General features: G+C 44.2%; 1 protein-coding gene across 1 annotated transcript in view; it reads left to right on the forward strand.

Moving 5' to 3' along the window:
- The first annotated feature begins 759 nt into the window (after positions 1-759).
- Positions 760-20,215, forward strand: part of TBC1D8 (TBC1 domain family member 8) — a 50,068-nt gene continuing 30,612 nt past the window's right edge. The window contains exons 1-3 of the mRNA XM_086482177.1: positions 760-886; positions 15,191-15,301; positions 19,671-19,789. Coding sequence (XP_086338303.1) covers positions 760-886; positions 15,191-15,301; positions 19,671-19,789 — 357 coding nt within the window. The remainder of the gene's footprint in view (positions 887-15,190; positions 15,302-19,670; positions 19,790-20,215) is intronic.

Raw genomic sequence — 20,215 nt, forward strand, 5'->3', positions numbered from 1 at the left:
ATTAAGTTTCTGACTTTCCGGTTGAGATAACGAAGTTTCAAGCGCTGGCATTCACACATCAAAGCAAATCGCTTTCGGCTGCGATCTAGAAGCACACAGGAGAGCAGAGCCGCCCCGCCGCAGCCCGGGCACACGTCCCGTCCCGTCCCGTCCCGTCCCGCCGCCCCCCGCCGCGGCGCCGGGGGTCGCAGACCCGCGGGTGGGGTCGCGCACCGGTGGGGCACAAGCCGTGTGCTTGGGCGGGCCTGGGGGGGACGGGACCTGGGGGCCTGACCCAGGCGCTGACGGCCCTGAAAAGGCGGGTGCCTCCCTCCTCGCCTTGGGAGCACCGCAGCCTGGCCTGCAGCAGCCTCGGCGGCAGGCGATACGTCGGGACCCCGGGGGACCCCCGAGAAGGAGAACCGGGACCGTCCCGTCCCGTCCCACACACCACCCCCCCCCCCCCGCCACAACCGCCCGGCAGCACAGCGCTGCTCGCGCGGTTGCGGCGGCCCCACAAAGCCCCCGGCTCCGCGGGAAGGGCGGCCCGTACCCGGGCTCCGCCTTCGGCCCCTCCCCGGCGGCCGGGCCCGCGCGGAGGGAGCCGGAGCCGGAGCTGGAGCCGGCGCCGCGTCGCGCAGCCCGCGGGGGGCGATGTGACCCGGGAGGCCGGGGTGCGGAGCGGTGCGGGGCAGAACGGCGGGGGGCAGGCGGGCGGGCGGGCGGGAGAGGGGGAGAGCCTGAGAGATCGAGAGCGAGAGGACTGCGAGCCGGGGAAAGATGTGGCTGAAGCCCGAGGAGGTGCTGCTGAAAAACGCCCTCAAGCTGTGGGTCACGCAGAAGAGCAGCGGCTACTTCATCCTGCAGCGGCGTCGGGGCCACGGAGACGGCGGCGGCCGCTTCACGGGTACCTGGTGGTGTGGGGTGGGCGGGCGGGCAGGTTCGGCGGGTCGCCGGGCCGGGCCGAGCGGCGGGTCCCCCCCCTGCCCCTGCTCTGCCCCGCAGGAACTTGGCCGCGCCGGGGGGACCCGCCGGCGAGGCGGGAGGCGGGAGCGGCCTCTTTGTTCGGCCCGCGGCGGGGCCCCTCACCGGGCCGGCTCGGTACGGCTCGGCGCGGCTCGGCTCGGGGATAGCGCGAAGCGGAGAGGGCGGGGGCGCGGGGCGGACGAGGGGCGCCGGCGACCCCGGGGCATCGCGGCTCCCCCGCCGCGGGCGGTGTGGAGGCTGCGTCCGGCCGGACCGTGGGGGCGTCCCCGGTTTTCCCCGAGTTGCCTCGGGAGCAGGTTGGTGCTTCTGTAGCCTTGAGCAGCGCTAAAGTCACTTTTATTTTTATTTCCCCTCGCGGTGGCTTCCCCTAAGCGTGACTAAGGGCAAGCTCGGAGCCCGTAAGCCGCGGTGCGGAGGAGCCGCGCCGGTGCCCGCGGCCGGTGAGACCCACCGGGGCGGCCCCGCTCCGCGCAGGGAGTGGGGGGGCTGCTGCCCGCAGAGACCCGAGCGGGGACGGGGCGGGGGTCCCTGGGCTCGGCGGTGCGGGGTGGTGGGGTGCCGGGGGGGTGCCTGTGCCACCCCCTTCCCCGACCGGCTCACCCCCCCCTTTATATAATGGGAATTACATAAATAACGTGTTGGGCTTCTGACTTTGGGCCGGTACATGCGTTACGGGGAGCGGGTTGTTAGTTCAGTGTTGTGGGAAAGGGGGTTCTGACTCATTTTTGCATTCATTATAGTACGTCTTATGTGGCTGTAGGTGAGGCACGTTGTGTCCATGTGGCACTCCAGGTACGTGTAGGGAAGGATGTACATGAAGAGGAAGGATCATGCTCTACCCTCACAACAGTACAGATCCGCGAATAACTCCAGCGAGGACGTTGCGTTAGGCTGCGTTGACGTTGTAGAGTAACCAAGGAAGGAATCTGGGCCAAACTTTTTGGTTCAAAGGCATCAGCAACTGAATTCAAACAAACAATACTTTGGAGAAATAATACAGTTTTAACAGCGTAAGTCTTACTTAAAAGCAGATGAGGCTGTTTTGTAACTTTTAAAAATTAGAATTTTTAATGGTGGCTTATATATTTGAAAGGATGGTCACGTATTTTCAGTCAGTATTTTCTATATAGTTTAAAAAAGCTACATTACCACCATTGGTATTTATTTTATTAAAACCTTTTGCTCCTGAGCCATTGACCCTTGCCATTCGATAATACTACTTTCTGCCTTTTTTTTTTTTTTTTTTTTTTTTCAATCGGAGCTCGTCCTCGCTGTGGAGTCATAAGGAGCACAAAACTTCATTGTGGCTTGGTAGATCCCATGTTATCAATGTGTTACTAATGAAATGCTAGCCGTGGTAAGGTTAGTGGAAGTTTTGCCATTGAGTTAAACGTTTACCCTCATATTTTCCCCTGTTCCCTGTGTGGGAGTCTTAGGCCACTCTTTTGTGATTGTAAGGACGATGTGGATTAATTTTCAGAGTTAAAAATAGCTGTTTACAGCTGCTTGATTTAGGTCCAGGACAATCATGAAGTTCAGATCCACAAATGTTAACTCCTTGCACCCAAGCAGAAATTTGCAAACTTAAACCAAACAAACTGCTTTTCTCTCTGGTTAAGTTTCAGGTGAATCATTTTGCTGAATCTACAGTGCATGGGCTTGCATGAATCTCTTTTGGCTGGCGAAGGAAAGCCGCTCCTGTCTCAGACAACATTTTCCAAGGGAACTTTAAATCCTGACAGTCTCTTAGACCGTTTGGAAATGTTTGTATTTAAATGGGCTTAGAGATTAGAGTCTTGTAACCAAAAGCAAGCGTGGGGGAGCATTAAGCATAGCTGGGATTAGGTGGATAGCTTCATTTTTTTTTTTTCCACAGTTTTTACTTGGGATGAGTGAAATGGAGACCTGTACTGAGGAACAGTTGGGCTTTGCTGGTAACTGCTTTCAGTGTAAAGCTTACCTCTTGATTCTTGCTTTACGTGACTATAGAGACACTTTATTAGTTCCTGCCTTTTCCAAACTGACAGATACAAAGGGCAATTAAGCACTACCATATTTCAAATTGTGGTCTGCCAAGCTCTAGAGCCGTAAGTTAGACGATTTTGTTTGTTTTGCTGGGGAAGCAAAGCTTAACTTAGAACAATATCCATATGTGTTTTCTTTTCCCTTTAGCAACTTGAGCCCTGGGCAATTGCAGTTAAGTTGGATGGAAAGGTAGCAGTTCCAAAGATGTGAAGATCTTGTACATGAAAGCAGGGGCCATAGTAAAGGAGAATCTCATAGCTCCTCTGGTGAGGAGGAGGTGCATATCCTCAGGCTGTGTTAGACCCATGTGGGATTAGCAGAACAAAACCCCTGGGAGACTAGATTTCGTACATAAAGGGTGTAAGTGGAGCAGTGGACCACCCGTGATGTAAATTGCTTTAAACAGGGTAGAAGGGTGCAATGCTTTAGCTGCCCTTGTGCATGTTCCTGCAACATGGTATTTGCACTGCAACCTAGGTGAGGACATCTGTTTTATGGCCCTATTCTCATATTTGCATGTCTGTTTTTCTTCTAGGACACTTCTCTCCTTACCAGGGCATTTTATCCATTATGTAAGAGTAAGTTAGCACAGCTGGAGGGTATATGTTATGTGGATTTAATTCCTGAAGGATGGACTAGAGAACATCTCGCACACAAAAGCGCTTTTCTTCCGTATCTAAATTTCTTTCTTTCAGTACTGTGTTTCAGTCAGACTCTGAGCAGATGTTTGTAAGAGAGAGACCGTATTTACTACTGTTATTTAATTTGTGTCCTAGGGCAGTTGCCGAATGCACACTGGGCTTGCAAGCAGCGGTACAAAAATTGATGGAGTCTGTGTTTAACTCTTCATTACCTGACTGGTGTCATTCTGTCTGCCTGAGGGACACGCTTTTCAAGTAAATGTTTAACTTGCCACTTTACTTGGGTCTCTACTTGAGAGCTCTGTTGGATCAGAGACTTATCAAGAAAATTGATTAACTTTTTAGAAATACTTCACAGAAACAGAGTTACAATTTTTTAACTAATAACTAATTTTAAAACTAATTTCAAGTTACGGATTTAAAAAAATTATTTAGCTTAGCAATTTTTGTTGTTTTTTTGTTTTTTGTTTTTTTTTTTTGCCTAATTGGATACCTCTTTAGGTATCTCTACAAAAGGGATAAGCCCTACAAAAAGGTTTATGATGTAGCCATGATTCACAGGTCAAAGGTGGTTGGATTTGGTACTTGCTCATATCTTTAGTTCTGAGGTTACATATTAATAATAAGCTTGAGATGCCATCAGTAGTCAAAAATACTGTCAAATCCCTTATGGTAGAGTAGTGCAAGATGGTTTAGCCTATAAGTGAATCACTACTTTCATTTTTATTAGGGGATGTTGAAAGCTTCATTCTCCTTCCCGTTTGATTAGATTAGTTTTGTGCGTTTTGACAGCAAAACTGCTTGTTCTGGGAGGTGTTGGGAACGATTTCATCACTAGCACTGGACTGGGAGTAGTTTTTCACTCTTCCCAAGCAGCTAGCTTTTCAGTTGCTGTTTACATAGTACTTCACATTGCATACTCTTAGTATATAAAAACCCACTTAGGATTCTTTTAAATACTTGTAAATTTTCCCTTTTATAAATACAATTAAATAAAACTTTAAAAAGAACTCTTGTTTCGAGCAGCTTTTTGTCTTTAGTTTTTGAGATACAGTGCTTCTTTTACTTCTTGCTTGAAATAGATCAATAAAAGGTTATGTTTGTTCCTGTTTTACCTGTGTTTTTAATTTAGTTATTTCCTTCTAATATTCTTCTAGCCTCTGTTTTCAGCTCAGGGCACTTTCCAAGTTGGATGTGGGCTTACGTCATTTGCAACTCACAGAGGATGAACATTTTGAAAAGAAATTTCTCCTTCAGCTCACGTAAACCTTTATGGTTCACAACTTTAGATAGGAGATAATACACTGGCAAAAAGAAGCATCTTCTGTATATAAATCTGCATTTCATTATTCCTTTAATAAAAATAAATGTGGTAGGCATGATATACACTTCCTTGAGCTATATGCCAGCAATTGAAGTATACTAATGTCCTGGTTTGAGCTAGCTCAAACCAGGACAACTTCCATCTTAGGAGTTTACTTTTTTCTTTTAACTAAAAATCTTTCAGGGCAATAGCTTTCGAACTGATCTATAGAGCACCTCTTGCTTGTGAATGGGGATCTGACTAGTTACATGATATGAGCTCTCTTCCTTATTTTCTCCTTGCCTGGATTTTCATTTTTTAAAGCATACAGAAAAATGACTATTAATAAACTTCGTCCTTTTTCTGGAAATTAAAAATGCAAAAGGTCTTTTGCTGCTCTTTCATACTTTCCAGTGTAAACAGTACTGTAGTCATCATAAATACATCAGCTTTTAGTAGCTCCGTGCACCTCCCAGGGTCTGGGTAAATAATTTTATAATAGAGTGTGTTTCAGAGAAAGGCGGTGAGGGGTTGAGGGTTCCCTCGACTGGGATGGGGAATCCATCTACATTGCCACTGTTCATTACATTGTAGCAGGAGGGGGTCAAAAATATGGTGAAGACTTGGAATATGGTGAAGAGAATGCAAATGGGTGTCCCCATAAAATTTTTTACCTTTTGGAGAGGTGAAAAGCAAAATGAGTAGCATATTAAAAGAGCTGTCCCAATACAGTCTTCAAAACGGCTTGTCTTTTCATCTTAAAATATGTCCAAGATACCAAAACAGGTTACCGATAGATACAGGCCTAATATGAGCTGTAATTAAAAAAAAAAAAAAAAAAAGCTTTTATTTTAAACGCAGCAGATTGAGGAGAGGAAGTTGCCACAATAATGATGTTAATAAAGGATATTGGTAGTGCTCACTGTATTCATGGTTTTGTTTTCTTAAGGAAGAGCTCGGTCTCAAGCCTTGCACAAGGAGAGGGGGAAATCCAAATACTTTACTGAAAGCTTGGACTCTCGTCAAAATGTTGTCTAGCCTTGCCCACAACTGGAATTCAGATTGACAGGTTTTTTCCCTTTTTTTTTTTTTTTTCTCCTTCTTTTACTGTAACATTTGTTAAGGAGAATGCATGCTTATAAGCTCTTTGCCAAGGAGGTGGCTTCTCCACTAGAGCATTTGGCTGGGAGGCATGAGCTGGAAGGAGGGATAGGAACAGGAGGGTCAGGCTCCTACTTGCAAAGCCATGCACCCCAGTTCCTGACCTCTGAGCCTCCTGAACTGTGTGTGCTGCTCTGGCTCCCTCTGCTTGCTTTTCTGGGTTGGATTTCCTGCTCCTAAGGCACAGCGGTGCTGAGATGGGTAAGGTGAAATGCAGGTGCTTGTGTTGAAATGCTAACATTGTGTTAAATACTAACATTAAAGGTGAGGATGTACCTGTGCATGGGGGGGGGGGGGGGGGGGGCGGGGCTGGGTTGTGCCAGCTTAGAGACTGACCACCAGCCTATGCCACAATAATCCAGTGAACAGCGACGATGACTTTTTATTTCCGTGTTGTGAAGGCTAAATGGCACAGAAAAAGGCAGGAAAACCACAGAATGGTTTGGATTGGAAGGAACCTTCAAAGACCATCTAGTTCCAACCCCCCTGCCATGGGCGGGGACACCTTCCACTACACCAGCTTGCTCAAAGCCCCATCCAGCCTGGCCTTGAACACTGCCAGGGAGGGGGCAGCCACAGCTGCTCTGAGCAACCTGTGCCAGTGTCTCACTACCCTCAGAGTGAAGAGCCTATTCATTATGAAATAATTGAGCGTGTTTGTGGAGGCAGAGTTTAAGTAACACTGGATCAGTTTCTTCAGCATTGTTTACAGCACCCACCAAAAATGAGAGGGGCTTTTTTATATTGCCCCAAGTAGTGCCCCGTGTCTGTGTAATTACAGGACTGCAGCAGCAGCTTGTCCGTCCTACCTTCTCATCTGTTTTCAGGTGGAAAACCGTTTCAGATATTTTCACTTGCAACATGAGAATCGAAGCATTTGGCTCTGTGGCCTTCGGGGCTATAAAAATAGGCTTGGCCTGACCCAGAGTGATGGCAGAGGACTGAGATAAGCAGCTGCGAGAGCCCTGCCACGGCAGCATGCCTGCCTGGGGGGAACAGCCCACAGGGAAGTGGGGGTGAGGAGAAATAACCAGTGCCCCAGGGTTGCGTTGCTGTTTCCACCATCCTGGGAGAGTGGGTGCACAGTTTGGCTCACTTCTCCTTCCCTAGTGTGGACTTTCCCTCCCCACGTGGTGGTCTGATGCCGGAGGCAAGATCTCAGCATCACACCCAGGGATACAGGAGTCACAGGACACTGACCTCTGCAGTGAACTGCCCAAACTTCCCTTGTTTCTCGTGTCTAGCCTCCCCGGAGCAGCTGGAACTGAGGAGTAACAATTAAACAATTTGTTTCAGTTGTTTTTACATGCCAAATTGGAAAAAAAAAAAAAAACCAAAACAAAACAACCAAAAAAAAACAAACCAAAAAAAACCCAAACCAATTTACCTGGTGGCAATGTTTGATCTGGCAAAGCCCACATTGGAAGTAATGTAAGGCCTTGAATGCTGATATTTCCCTGGGTGAATAAATGCTTGGAGCATTAGGTTTTTACACAGAAATCTAATATTATCTGTGCTTATCTTCAAGTGTGGTGAGCCATTATCGTTACAAAGGAAACACAGCCTTCCTACAGCCGTTGGAGGAGTCCTCCGTCATCCTTATGCATGTGCCCAAATAAGTTCTGCAACTTTTTTTTTTTTTTTTTTGGTGGGGGAAGCCTAGTAAATACTCTCATGGGTGCTGTATTGTATCAAAACCTTTTTATAGAATTTTTCAGAGTTCAGCGAAGACAGTGTGGCTGGTGTAAAGCCAAGACGTTGAGCCGCTCTCGTTATTGGCCTTGCATAACTGAAAATGTTCTTATTCAGCAAAAAAGTGGATTTTAGGGAGGCCTGAGTGAAAGTAACAACCTGTTAAACATCTGAATTCTGAACTTTTAGAGGAATCAAATCAAGACGGTATGAAAGACCTAGGGATGTCCCCAAACATTTACGCTGGGGGCCAGCAGTAGCTTCATGCCCGCTGTCCTAGGCTGTATCCTACCTTGGTGTGCCACAAAAGCCTCCACCCTACCCTATAATGCCTGGTGCCTGTGGGGTGAGCAACGTGCTCTGGCTGGGATGTAAGAGGTGAGGATGAAGATAGTGGTGGTCCTCAGTTTATCTCAGCTCTGAGTCTGGCCTTGGGCCAGCCACGGGGTTGCAGTCACTGGTTAGGGCTCCTGTGTGGTGGGATGGTTGAGGCCAGGTGGGACCCAGCTTCAAAACCCCCCATCCCTCTCTCAGCAAGTACATTGCTCCTAAGAGACAGCATCTGAGATGCTTTGTAGAGCCAGGCGAGCAACCCCTGCTATTTGGTGCTGTCCTGGCAGTGCCCTTTTGGCAGGCTGAGCTTCTTCTGCTTGGTGTGAAAACCACCTTTCTGCTCCAGCTGAAGCACAGGGACAGTGGGGGAATGGGGACATCCACGTGCTCCTCCCTGTGTTCTGCTGCCTGGTGGTGGGCTGCTTGTTCAGCCAGTTTGCTTGCCTCCTCTAGCGTGGCTAATTGCTGCCTACCATGGCTATTGTGAGACTCTAATTGTTTGCAAATCATTGCGAGATGGAGGAAACTATGTGAAGAAGAGTAATTAGGATTCAGAGTATGGAGTGCTGCTCTGCCTCACAGAGCCAGCATTAATTCTGCTTTGTTAAAGCTGTTAGTTCAGTTTCACTGTCCTAAAAAGAACACCAACTTTATTTTTATGATCACCTGAATTGTTTGATTTGCTCTATTCTCCCAGTTTGCGTGCCTGAACAGCTTAGAGTGCCTCTTGCACCTATTAACTCTCCTTGCAAAACTGCATCCGTTGGGAAGCAACCTGTACTGTTAGCTCCTTCCACTTCACTAGAAGAGCTTTCTCCTTTCGGGTAAAGTATTGGTTTTGTCAGACTGCTACTTCTGCTTCTTGGGCTTGTTTTTCTTTCAGCCCCCAGCTTTCTGGTGGAGGAGCAGAAGTAGCAAGCAGCAGTGAAAAGCAGCAGTGAGCTCCTGAGGATGGATTCAGAGGCATGCTTTGGAGCGAGAGCCTGGCAGGATGCTGGGCTGTGGCTGTAATCATAAATCCCTCAATTTGGTGGTTTTGTCTTACGAAGGTAACCTAGTCTGGTTGAAAAACGGGGTATGAGTATTTAAAACAGGGCTTTGGCATGATACGGGTGAGCGTAGGCACCAACTGCTCTTCTGCACGGCCCTGCAGAGCAGCCACCCAGCACTCGCTGCAGTCCCTAGAGACTGCGCCGTGCCGCCGCTTTCCTGCCTTTGGAAGTGCCAGGTGCCTGTGGCCGAGAGCAGCCCCAGCTTTGGAGGAGCCGGGCATCTCGGCAAACTGTTTGGGTCCAGGTACCATAGTGGTCCTCTGCCTGTTTCTTGGAAAGGCTTGATTTGGCAGCTATTCCTAATGCAGGCCTTGTCGCACGTCTGTCCAGCTGTGCTGGTCTCAGGTGCAATGGGAACCTCAAATCTTTTTTTTTTTTTTTCCCAAGTAGACGAAGGAGAAGCAGAAGGACAATTTTCTCTGCATAAAACCTCTGCAGCAGTCAGTTTGCTTGTACGGTGGCTAAAGCTGTTCTCCAGGATGCTGGAGACATGGGCTAGACTCCGTCTTCTATGTGACCCCTTTGGTTTTGGGAGAGGGGGCGTAAGCGCTCGATTTGGGAGTTCAGCAGTGGCACGTGGGTGGGCAGAGGTGCCTCCTTGTGCGCATCGGGCCTGCTGCTCCCCAGGTTTTGAAAGTGCCATCAGAAATTTTTACTAACTAATTGCAGATACCGCATGTTACTGCTTCTTTGAACTACATTGACCTTCATTCCCCGCTTTGTAATGAATTTATGAGTTTGCATTAAACAAAAGATCCTGGCTGTGGTGACCAGATGTTTTATTTAAAACCAAAATAAAACTACAAGGGTAACGTTGCTCAGTTACTGCACTACTGCAGGCTTCCTTATCTCTTAGCCTTAGATTTAACTCTTCTCTTTTTTTCTTTTTTCTTTTTTTTTTTTTTTTTTTCCAAAAAAAAGGCAATAGCAGCTTTGGCCTTTTTGTTTTATTTTTTAAGGATTTTATTAATGTATTGGTCCCAGGCTCCTAAGTGATCAGTTCAAGTCCTTCTGCCTTGCAGCATGGCTTCGCTGCTGAAGCGACCACCCCATTTAAGGGAACGCATTTGAGTAGTTCTGAAAAATTTCCCTTTAAGGCCTTTAAAATATGATGGAGGTAAGCAAAAATCGTCTTGCTCTGTGTAGAGGGTGCCTCAATTCATGTGCTCTTGAGCCAGGCGTAATTGTTAGTGCCTTGGAGTGTCTCTTCAGTATTGTCCTAAAAAAATGGAAATAATAGATAGTTTTTCAGTTCTAGTTTTGAGTTCAGCTTTAATCACACTCTGCCCAGTGTCTCAGAAGTTGAAGAGAATTTTTGAAATACCATGTGGATAATTATCACCGATCCGGGAAAGGAGCCTGCATTCTTTAGTTTGAAAGATACAGTATGTTTAGTGGAAGTTGGTGTTAGATTAACTTACTGTAAACATGTTCCTTTTTGTAGATTAGTTATGAACGTGACGCGGGTTAACTTGTAATGGGATCTTTTGTCTTTCTGTGGGGGCATAAAGAACCATGTCTTTAAAGAGGAAGAGTGGTGCACTTGTGGTAGTTCATTTGAGAACCCAATCATTATAAAATATCCTTGACCTATTCTTTTTTTCTGTGAAGAGATGCTCAACAAGTTCACTGTGTGTGATGTCCTGTTTGTGTCCCATTTGGTTACAGATTGACCTCTGTAAAGGGGAGATGCTCCCTACCTGTTGCAGAAAATGAAATTGTTCCTTGATAATTTTTATATTTAAGTTTACTTGTGGTGTTGTGTCTGAAATATGCATGTATATTTGATAAAAATGGATTTGCAATTAGAAGTACAAGTCTTGTTTTACTTGGAGGTACTCCAGTTTCCAGGATTGAAGCAATAAAATATGCACAAAAGTAGATTTTTCAATGAAATAAAAACTACCAAATAAAGTGTAGGATTCGTAGCAAGTTTTCCAGATTTGTTTCACAGACTTACTCCTGAAAAAATATAGGTAGATCTTCCCTCTACCTGAAATCCAGCATACAGCTAAAGTGATCAGATTTATTGAGGAGAAGCATATAATTTCAGTAAAGCGTATCTTTTTCCACTTCTTTTGTCCTCTCTTCCATATTTGTCAGAAGTATACATCACACCTGAAACTTGCATATCATTTTAGCCTGAATATTTTTTTGCATGAAGAAACTTGTACCTTTCGAGGAACCTGCAATGTTCTGTCCCCGGTCTTCAGCAGAAGGCTTTGCAAACCTACGCCTGCAGCTTTCCTTAGTGCAGTTACTGTACAGTTAACTGCTTTCCTGAAATACTTCTGCCTCTTGGGAGGTCAAAATGCGGATGAGAAGTTGGTGGAGTGGCTTGTTAAAGGGAAAGAGGCACTCTGAATTTTAAGTTCCTCCCAAAACTCTTTTCCCATATAGAGTAAAAATTAAAAAATGATGGGAATTTTGGAAAGGAAACCAGTGTAGCAGTTGTTCTGTCCTTTTACCCCTCTGCTTCTGCTTCCTTTTAATTTTTGGCTATCCTGGAGTGTAAATGGTTTTTCAGTGTTGCCTGTGATGTGGAAGAGGTCTGCTGTATTCTAACTGAAGGCACACTAATGCATCAACATGTGAGCCAGAGACCCTTTATGTGATTTATATGTACCTAAGAGCCAGAGACCCTTTTATCTTCTAAACAGACCCTATTTTATAAGAGACCTTTCCATGGAACAAGCTGTTAGGACATGTTATTAGAAAGGTGTTTGCTCACAAGCTAGGTATTTTTCAAAGCATGTTTCAAAATCAGTACACTGTGTAAAATTTCTTGTTTGTTTGTTTGTTCAGGGATTTTTAGGTTGTTTATTTTTCAATGCTTCAGTGAGAAGCGTAACACAAGTGTTATGATTTGAAAGTTACGCCCAATGAGTATGAGGCAACTCACACTGGAAAAATTTTGCCTCTAGTTTTAGTAATTTTCATGCTACTACAGTTTCAATTAAATTATCATATTAGGCCTGTCTGTATTTATTAGTGTTTGGCTAATAAATCTTTTTTTTTTTTTTCGTGCTCCTGCAAACGCACTCTTAGTAAATCCCTTTCCCCCTGCCCTCTGCCTCTGTCAGGCTCTCCTTTATTTTTTGGCACTTAAGCATCAACTTCATACGCGGCTGTACCGCTGCAGAAATGCAGGTGCTAAACCACAGCCATGGGGTCCTGCCAAACAAGGTTACCGTGTTTGGCAGGAGCCAACTACAAAGAAGAACAGTGGGACTGCTGCGCAGCCTGCAGCGATGGTGGATAGCCTTGCCGGGGGGTAGGACAATACCCAAACACAGGGACAGGATCCATGCTTGGTGCTTGCTGGGTTTTAGCAGTACTCTTTTTTATTTTCCCTTGCTGTCGTTACGTCCCTTCTGGAGCAACCACACCACAAACCCTCCTGGCAGAGGCAGGACAGGACAGGACCCCCTGTTAACCACAGCGATGGCTTAGAGTGATTTAGATGTGGGATTGCTGCACCCGTGTGATGCCCTCATAGAGGGGGCCAGGCCACTTGGGCTTTATTCTGGCAGGTATCCTGATGACCATGCTCTTTTTTCCTTCTCTGTGATTCTAAGTTCTGGCTCATCTCTGTCATCCTTAGATAATATTTTACCTATGGGTAGTTTAGGCAAAGGAGGTGACTTTTCTTTGCACGGTTGAAGGAGGAAACTTTTTTTTTAATAGTTGGTAAGTAAAATGGAAATTGTAAGCAGAAGTAAACAATGAGAAGAGGAATTGGTTTTTCTGGTCAGTTATTCAGGAACAGAAAAAGGAATTAATTTTGCACAGGCTAAGAAGTAAAAACAAAATTTTGCAGCTACTTCTGTGCTTCCATGCGTTTTTTCGTGATTTCCGAAAAAAACTATTTCACAAATCAGATGTTCATTAAGTATTCTTCTGTGATTTTGGTAGCACTTACTGTTAGTTGACTTTTTCCCATGACTTTAGTGAAATGAAAAAGAACTCTTTCTCCTAGATCTATCATCAGGGGAAAACATGCACAGCACTTCATAAGTTTCTTCTTCTTTTTCTTCATTGTAATGTCTCAAGTCTTTTGAAATTTGAAAGTTAAACCCTGTTTTTGTTCTCTGCATCATGTGATGCTATCTTACTGGCTTTAATACAGCTGTTTTGAAGACTGCACACTGAAGTTGGTGCTCTGTTTTCTGTGAGCACAGGTAAGTTGCTAGCTTTTATACTTGGATGAATTTTTGTGTCTTTTTCTTGCAGTTCTAGGAGAGCCTTTAGCATTTGCTGGTATTATATGTATTACTGGTCTCCAGATTCAGGTCTCCATTTTAAATAGATGGATGTAGTATCTGGACGTGTATTTAGCTGAGAAGCAAACTGGCACTGAATATCTCACCGTACAGTTTTAAAACGTATTGTGTCCAACTTCTAGTTGGCTTTGAAAGCATCATCCATGATGTGTGTGAATGCAAAGAGGAAGTACTTGATGTAATTTTCTTCATTTTCAAAATGTTTTTGATGCTGTTCCATGTGAGCTTCTTACACCTCCTAGACCAGAAAGTGGTTACACTGCTGCTTTGTTGTGCTACACTTAAATTAGTTAGCGGTTTGTTGTCCAAGTGAGAAGGCATTTTAGGTGAGGACTTTGTAGGTCTTTTATTGTTCCCATTAATCACTTAGATGACAGACTGGAGAATGCAATTATAAAAACTCCATGTGGTGCCAAGGGCTGGCAAAACTTTTGGAGGCTGAGACTCGTTCCTTTTGTGTTGGGTTAATGGTGAAGGAACAAAGATACAACAGGTTGGAAAAATCAAATGTGCAAAGGGAAAACTTCCTAGATACTCTAGTGACATAAGCAAGTGTGGTAAAGCCATTCCTTGCTGTCTACCATTCCTCTCCTTATGAGGCTGTGTCTGCAGGACATGCAATGTGGTGGAATAGAATGTAAAGCTGCTCCTGAATTGCTATTTGTAGGTGCCATAAACCAATTCTGAGTTACTTTAATATGCCAGATTGCAAATCATGGCATTTGGATAATTTTTTCATGCATAGCTTGGTTCTGCCTGCTGCTGGGGGTAGGTGGCGAGAAAGGCCAGCAACTCCAGCTGGCCTCCAGACTGGAGAGTCTTTTTTGGTGGCAGCCGTTGCTCCAGCTCTCCAAAATGAATCTGCCTGTATTTATGCCAAGTGCCGATTTACAGTGGAATACTGCTGCAAGCTTTCTTGGGTATGGTGTGTGTATGCAAGACCTAGGAGGTGATTTTCCACTCTTCTTATGGCTGAGACTTCACTAGTAGTGAGCATCATGTCCGGTTTGGAGTGTCACGTTTGAACATGAGCTGGAGAGATTCCAGCTTAAGCTCAAGAACAATGAGCTGTTTGAAAAATATGGACCCCTAAAGAAGAGATGAGGTGATCGGGGTTTCTTTACAAAAAGAGAAATCATTGAAGGGTGGGCAACCATGATGATACTTTTTCAGTATGTCAGGCATTAACATCAAAAGTGCCCGTGGCCAGTTACTCTCCATATCCTGGGGAGCAGGATTAATTTCCAGCAAGAAAGTTTAAGATTGTAGTGGTTGGCTTGTTTGTTTGGGGTGTTTTTTTATTTCTGTAAGAATACCTAATGAACATAGTGGAAGAGGCTAGCTGGGGAAGTTGTTGCATCTTGGTTGTGGGAGATTTTGAAGAACAGGTTAGACAAACACCACTTATGGCATAGGTGTATTTATCCAGCTTCAGAGCGGGGCTGGAACGGTAACTTCTTAAGGTGCCCTCAGGTCTTTCCACTGCAATTCTGTGGTTATATACATATATATATGAGGCAAAACCGGAAACACAAGGAACTTGATATGCTTTTGATCTTCTAATCTCATTTGCCTTTTGCATTTTGAACATCTGTAAATTGGAGCACAAAGCAGGGGAAGAATTGTTATCGTTAAGTTCTGGTTTTAATTTTACAGCTTTAGATGTGAAAAGACTTGCAGGCTGCAGAAGTGAAAGTTGGTGCTAATTCTCTTTCCCCCCCTTTTTCTTTGCAGGTCGCTTGGTTGGTGCCCTGGATGCCGTGTTAGACTCTAACGCACGCGTTGCTCCATTTCGAATTTTACTCCAAGTTCCAGGCTCACAGGTTTACTCTGCCATTGCATGTGGTGAGTTATTGAGCGGATCAGAAGTTTACTGGGCCGTAGCTATTGGTGAGTCACAGATGAAAAACCCCAAACCGATTCTGAGCATGGTCAGTGTCTGCATGTCCAAGAAGCTCAAGGTAACCCCAGCTAGTAGCGTGTGGTTAGCTGTTACCTGTAGCTTGTTTAACAACCAAATTAACCTCTGGTTAAAATCCCAGATAGGAGTTATGAAAAAGTGTGGACTAGCAACATTAAGTTTCTATAGAAAGTTTGTTTAGCTGAGGGTGTTTTGTGTTAATTTTCTGTCTCTTACAAAGTAGTGTGGTTCTGCTCATGTGCATATCTTTCCTACAGTAGTAATAGTTCCTCACAGCAAGAAGTTGCTTAGCCTAGGCTTTCACCAGTCTAGTCTTTTGCTTGCTTACTGCAAAATGTCTTACCGCACTTGGTTATAATGAAGTATAACGGGAACATTTGGAAGGTGCTGGGTGATTTAGGAGGTAAAGTTGTCAGGGAGGGAATGTCTAATTGCCTGGTCTGTTGTGCAGTAATCCCTTTTGCAGTGTTTCTCCAGCCTCTGAAGGTTGAGCTCATCTTCAGGAAAGTGATGTTGATGTGAATTGCACCAACCTTGCCATGGCACAGTAAAGGCCATCTGAATGTGCTTGTTCTGTTCATCCTGTTCTTGCCTGGCCATTCTATAGGGCTGTTCTCATACTTTCTACTCCAGTCTGTAAAATTCTAGCACTGAAATTTACAGCAGATTTTCCTTTGAGAATGGTTCAAGGCTGCGCCAGGGAGGTTCAGACTGGACATTAGGAAGCATTTATTTACCAAGAGGGTGGTCAAACCCTCGAACAGCCTTCCTAGAGAGGTGGTCAATGCCCAAAGCCTGTCAGTGTTTAAGAGGCATTTGGACAACGCTCTTAATAACATGCTTTACCTTTTGGTCAGCGCTGAAGTGGTCAGGCAGTTGCACTAGATGGTTGTTGTAAGTCCCTTCCAACTGAAAATACTCTATTCTGTTCTGTTCAATTCTATTAAAATTAAAATTATTTTCTATTCTTGTTCTATTCTATTCTTTCCTTTCTTATACAGATCAAGCCATGAAATAGTTAGCTAATATAAGTGTCGACATGTTGTTGATGGTGTTGGACGCAGTAGTCCTTTAAATGGAAGGGGCAATCTATTTATTCACCCCCTTCCTCTGTATGAGCTCATTCGATATTTCTCCCTTGATTCAGCAGAGATCCCTCTGCATGTTCCCCATTAATACTGGGAATTTTTCCCTGTGCCAGATATGCGTGAAGAAGCTTGTGTAGTCTGTTTGTGCTGTTTTTGTTTTGGCTAGGTTTTCTTCTTTTTGCAGTTGCTTTATGCTTTATATCCCTACCTCTCTCCTTTTTATATTTAAATAATGCCATCTCATGGAGAAATTTAAGAGCTTCGTGCTCTTGTAGTCCTCTGATGAAGCCAGGTAGCTTTCACCGGAAAAGTAAGCTCAGTGTTGCTGTATGGGCTTCTTGATCATTTGAATATATGTAATATTCCTTTCTGGGGCTGATCCGTGCCCTACCCACGGGTTTTTTTTTTAATATATTAAAGTAATTACAAATCAAAAACTTGCCTGGTTGGAACAGTTAAGGATTTTGCTCAGATAAACTTATTTGATTAATGTTTTCTAAAATTCACTTTGGCTCTTCTGAATGGATGCTTAGCCCTGAGAAAATGAGATTTATAGTAACAGAGCGGAAAGCAGAGGGCTGTGTTTTGTATTCTGCGTGGGTAGGACACATGCGGCTGCCAGAGCTGCACAGAAATGAAGACACATCATAGCAGAAGTTGTTTCTGAATAACATCGCTGCTGTGAAACCCTGACGTGAGTGTCCAGGGGAGAGCTGGCGCTGGCAATAGGAGTCAGAAGAACAGCATTGCCTGACCCTTTTCTTAGAAAGCTGGAGGACTTTCCCTGCGCAGGAGCAGCCATCGCTGCTCTCCCAGCTCTGCCCTGTCTGAGCGAGGTGCTTCACGCAAACACGACATTAAAAGTTTTGTTACTGAATTTGGAAGGAGCAGTGAGTCAAATTAAGGTTCCTGCTGTATAGCAAGGACAAGGAGCAGCTCCAGGAGCTCCTTCCAGTCTCCTGGTGTAACTTCATTAGGGATAGCCATCATGTCATTAGGCAGTTAATTAAAATGACATTTTTTAATTGTACGTTGGCAGTCCTCTGTTCCAGGAGCTGTAGGCTTAAATGATATTATATGCATAAGGGTCAGGTCCATGTTACAGACTTTTGCAAATCTCCAAGGGCTGCTAGGAAGCCTGATCCCAGTCCAGCACGGCTGTTCTGGCAGAGATGTTTTAATCCAGATGGTTAATCATGTTATACCAGTACAGGGAAAAAAAAAAAAAAAAAAAAAAAAAGGCTAACCTCAGCCCTAGGGTAGAGCCACTTACAATTTTCCTTTCAGAAGGCTTGTGGGCAAAACAGAAACCCAAGCCCCAGTCAAGTGAAGTAGCTTTTGGGAGAGGGAGAGCAAAGGGATTGGTGAGAAGTGGATTTAAAGAAGAGATTGAGGAGCGAGGCTGTGGTTAGACTAAATATACACTTGGCACAGGCACATGAACAAGGTGGGTAAAAGGTGGAAGAAAATGCTGTGTGGAGCATCAGCACAGGAAGAGGAATAAGGAAGTCATCAGCAATGCTTGGGTCAAATCACAGGACAACTTTAAGCCATGAAATGGAAATTGGAAATAAAGGGACTCAAGAAGCTGAGAAGTTGGCCTGACCAAATGAAAGGGGCAAAGATCTTTCAGTACTTGAGCAGAATCCCTGGAGATACCTAAAGGCAGGCAGGAAAGATTGCAGTAACCCCCGTGGGAGAGAGCTGCTGCCAGAGCCCAGGCTCAGAGCAGTCCAAGCAGTGTGGATGCTGCTGTGAAAAGCATCTTGTGCAAGGCTTATTTCACAAGAGGCAGCCCACCAACACTCCCATACAGTTGGTATCTTTTAGGTTTCTGAGAAATAAAAGTTCAACTCAGTATTTGCTTTGCACAGCCATTTTAATATAAAATTACTATATTCCTGGTGTTCTTAACCATTGATATAATTTGTTTTCTTTACCTAAAGGGCATTTAAGTGTATCTTCTTTCGTGATTTTTTTTTTATTTAACCTTGGTTAATGATATTTATGAAGTTCCTTCACAAGACTTTCCTGTCAAGGAAATTAAGACTTGGAAAGTTTCCCTGCCAGTTGGCATTCTGCATGGAAAACAGAGTAGAAGAAAGTGGAAAATCCTTAGCTAAATTTGTCATTTTTTTGTTGTGAGGCAACATGATGCATCTCTAATGTACACACAAATCAAATCTTGAGATAATGGGTCTTCTATTTGAGATTAATTTTATTATTATAATATTCATCTGTGATTTGTTTGTCTCTTACATCCAACTACTCTCCATTCTTCCATTAGCAAGGCATTAGGAAAAGCAACTTTTTCTGCCTTTAGTTTTTTTAACATTTAATCACTGACCAGTAGGATATGGAAGGGCCAGATTTTCCCCTAGTTGCCCTATATTTTGCCCTTCTTGATCTTCCTGTCATTGTGTGATGCAGCAACGTTCAGTTTGAAGCAGAAAAAGCCAACGCAAATAGGTGGTGACTGAAACATTATTTCTGGAGTTAATGTGAATGCGTTAAACAGCAAAACCCTCAAATTAATCCTTAGAGAATGAAGCCTTAAAGATTTGAGAATCTGTATCTGTCAAAGATTCTCTGTTCAGTGTATTTCTTCCCCAAACTGCAAAAATGTGCTCTTATAGACCTTTTAGGTATTGCTGAACCAAACTCTTATTTTTAGGTACTTTCATTATTATAGAGAGCTTTTCAAATAGGATGCAGGTTATGACTGCATATATTCCTCTCAAAGGGTGTGCATGTCTGTGTGTGGAGTGTGTGTATGCATGTGCATACTAAGGGAGGGAGAAAGGAAGATCAGGGGGTTTTGGGAACAGGACATAAATCAAAGGCTTCCAGTGGCCGCTTAAGGAATGTCATGTCAAAATAAGCTGCAGTCTAGCAGCTCAGGATGAAGTTTTGCTGTTTTATCTGCTTTGACTTTTAATGCAGCATTTGCTGGCTGAGAGCATTTGAGAAGATAAAACTAAAAGCACTACAACTAATTCTCTAAAACAATGAGGTTTTTGTTTTCCTCTAACTATACTGCTATGAATGAGACCTTTTTTGACCTGTTTGCTACCAAGAACTTTGAGGTTGAAAGTTCAGTTTCTCATAATGAATTTATGAAATAGTGTGTTTTATTACTTTTTTTTCTTCCTGACAATTTTGTTTTGTAGGATGAGTTTCAGTACACTACTTTCTGCTTTTTTAGGTGCCACAGCAGAGGAGATAAACCAGCACTGGGAATGGCTGGAACAAAATTTGCTCCATACTTTGTCCGTGTTTGACAATAAAGAAGATATTGTTAGTTTTGTCAAAGGGAAAGTAAAGGTAAGGAAACTGTCCTACCTGATTACGTGTGGTTTGTTAGAAATAATCTCATGAAGTTGTCATCATCCATATTTGGTTTTGTCCATTTAAACATTATTTATTGGTTTTCTGTATGGCACTTGCACCTGATGTGGCCAGCATCTGTGCATCTTTATTCACATTTACTTGGAAACGTCTCAAAACCGAAGTATCTAATTTAATTTTTATGCCACGTGTCCCTTTCCAGTTTCACTTTTCTTCCATCTGATGTGCAGCTGAGCTTTCTTCACATATGCTTTCAGTTCCTCCACCTCTCCAAAACATTATGTTAAATACCTTCCCTTCCTGTATCTCACCTTTTCCTCCTTTCTACATTTCTCTTCCTATCTCCCATGTTTTTCTTAGCTTTATCCCACCAGTTTCTCATGTCCATTTCCATACTTCTAT

The sequence above is a fragment of the Leptosomus discolor genome, chromosome 1 (genome assembly GCF_034619465.1).
Source record: "Leptosomus discolor isolate bLepDis1 chromosome 1, bLepDis1.hap2, whole genome shotgun sequence".
Taxonomy (NCBI): domain Eukaryota; kingdom Metazoa; phylum Chordata; class Aves; order Leptosomiformes; family Leptosomidae; genus Leptosomus; species Leptosomus discolor.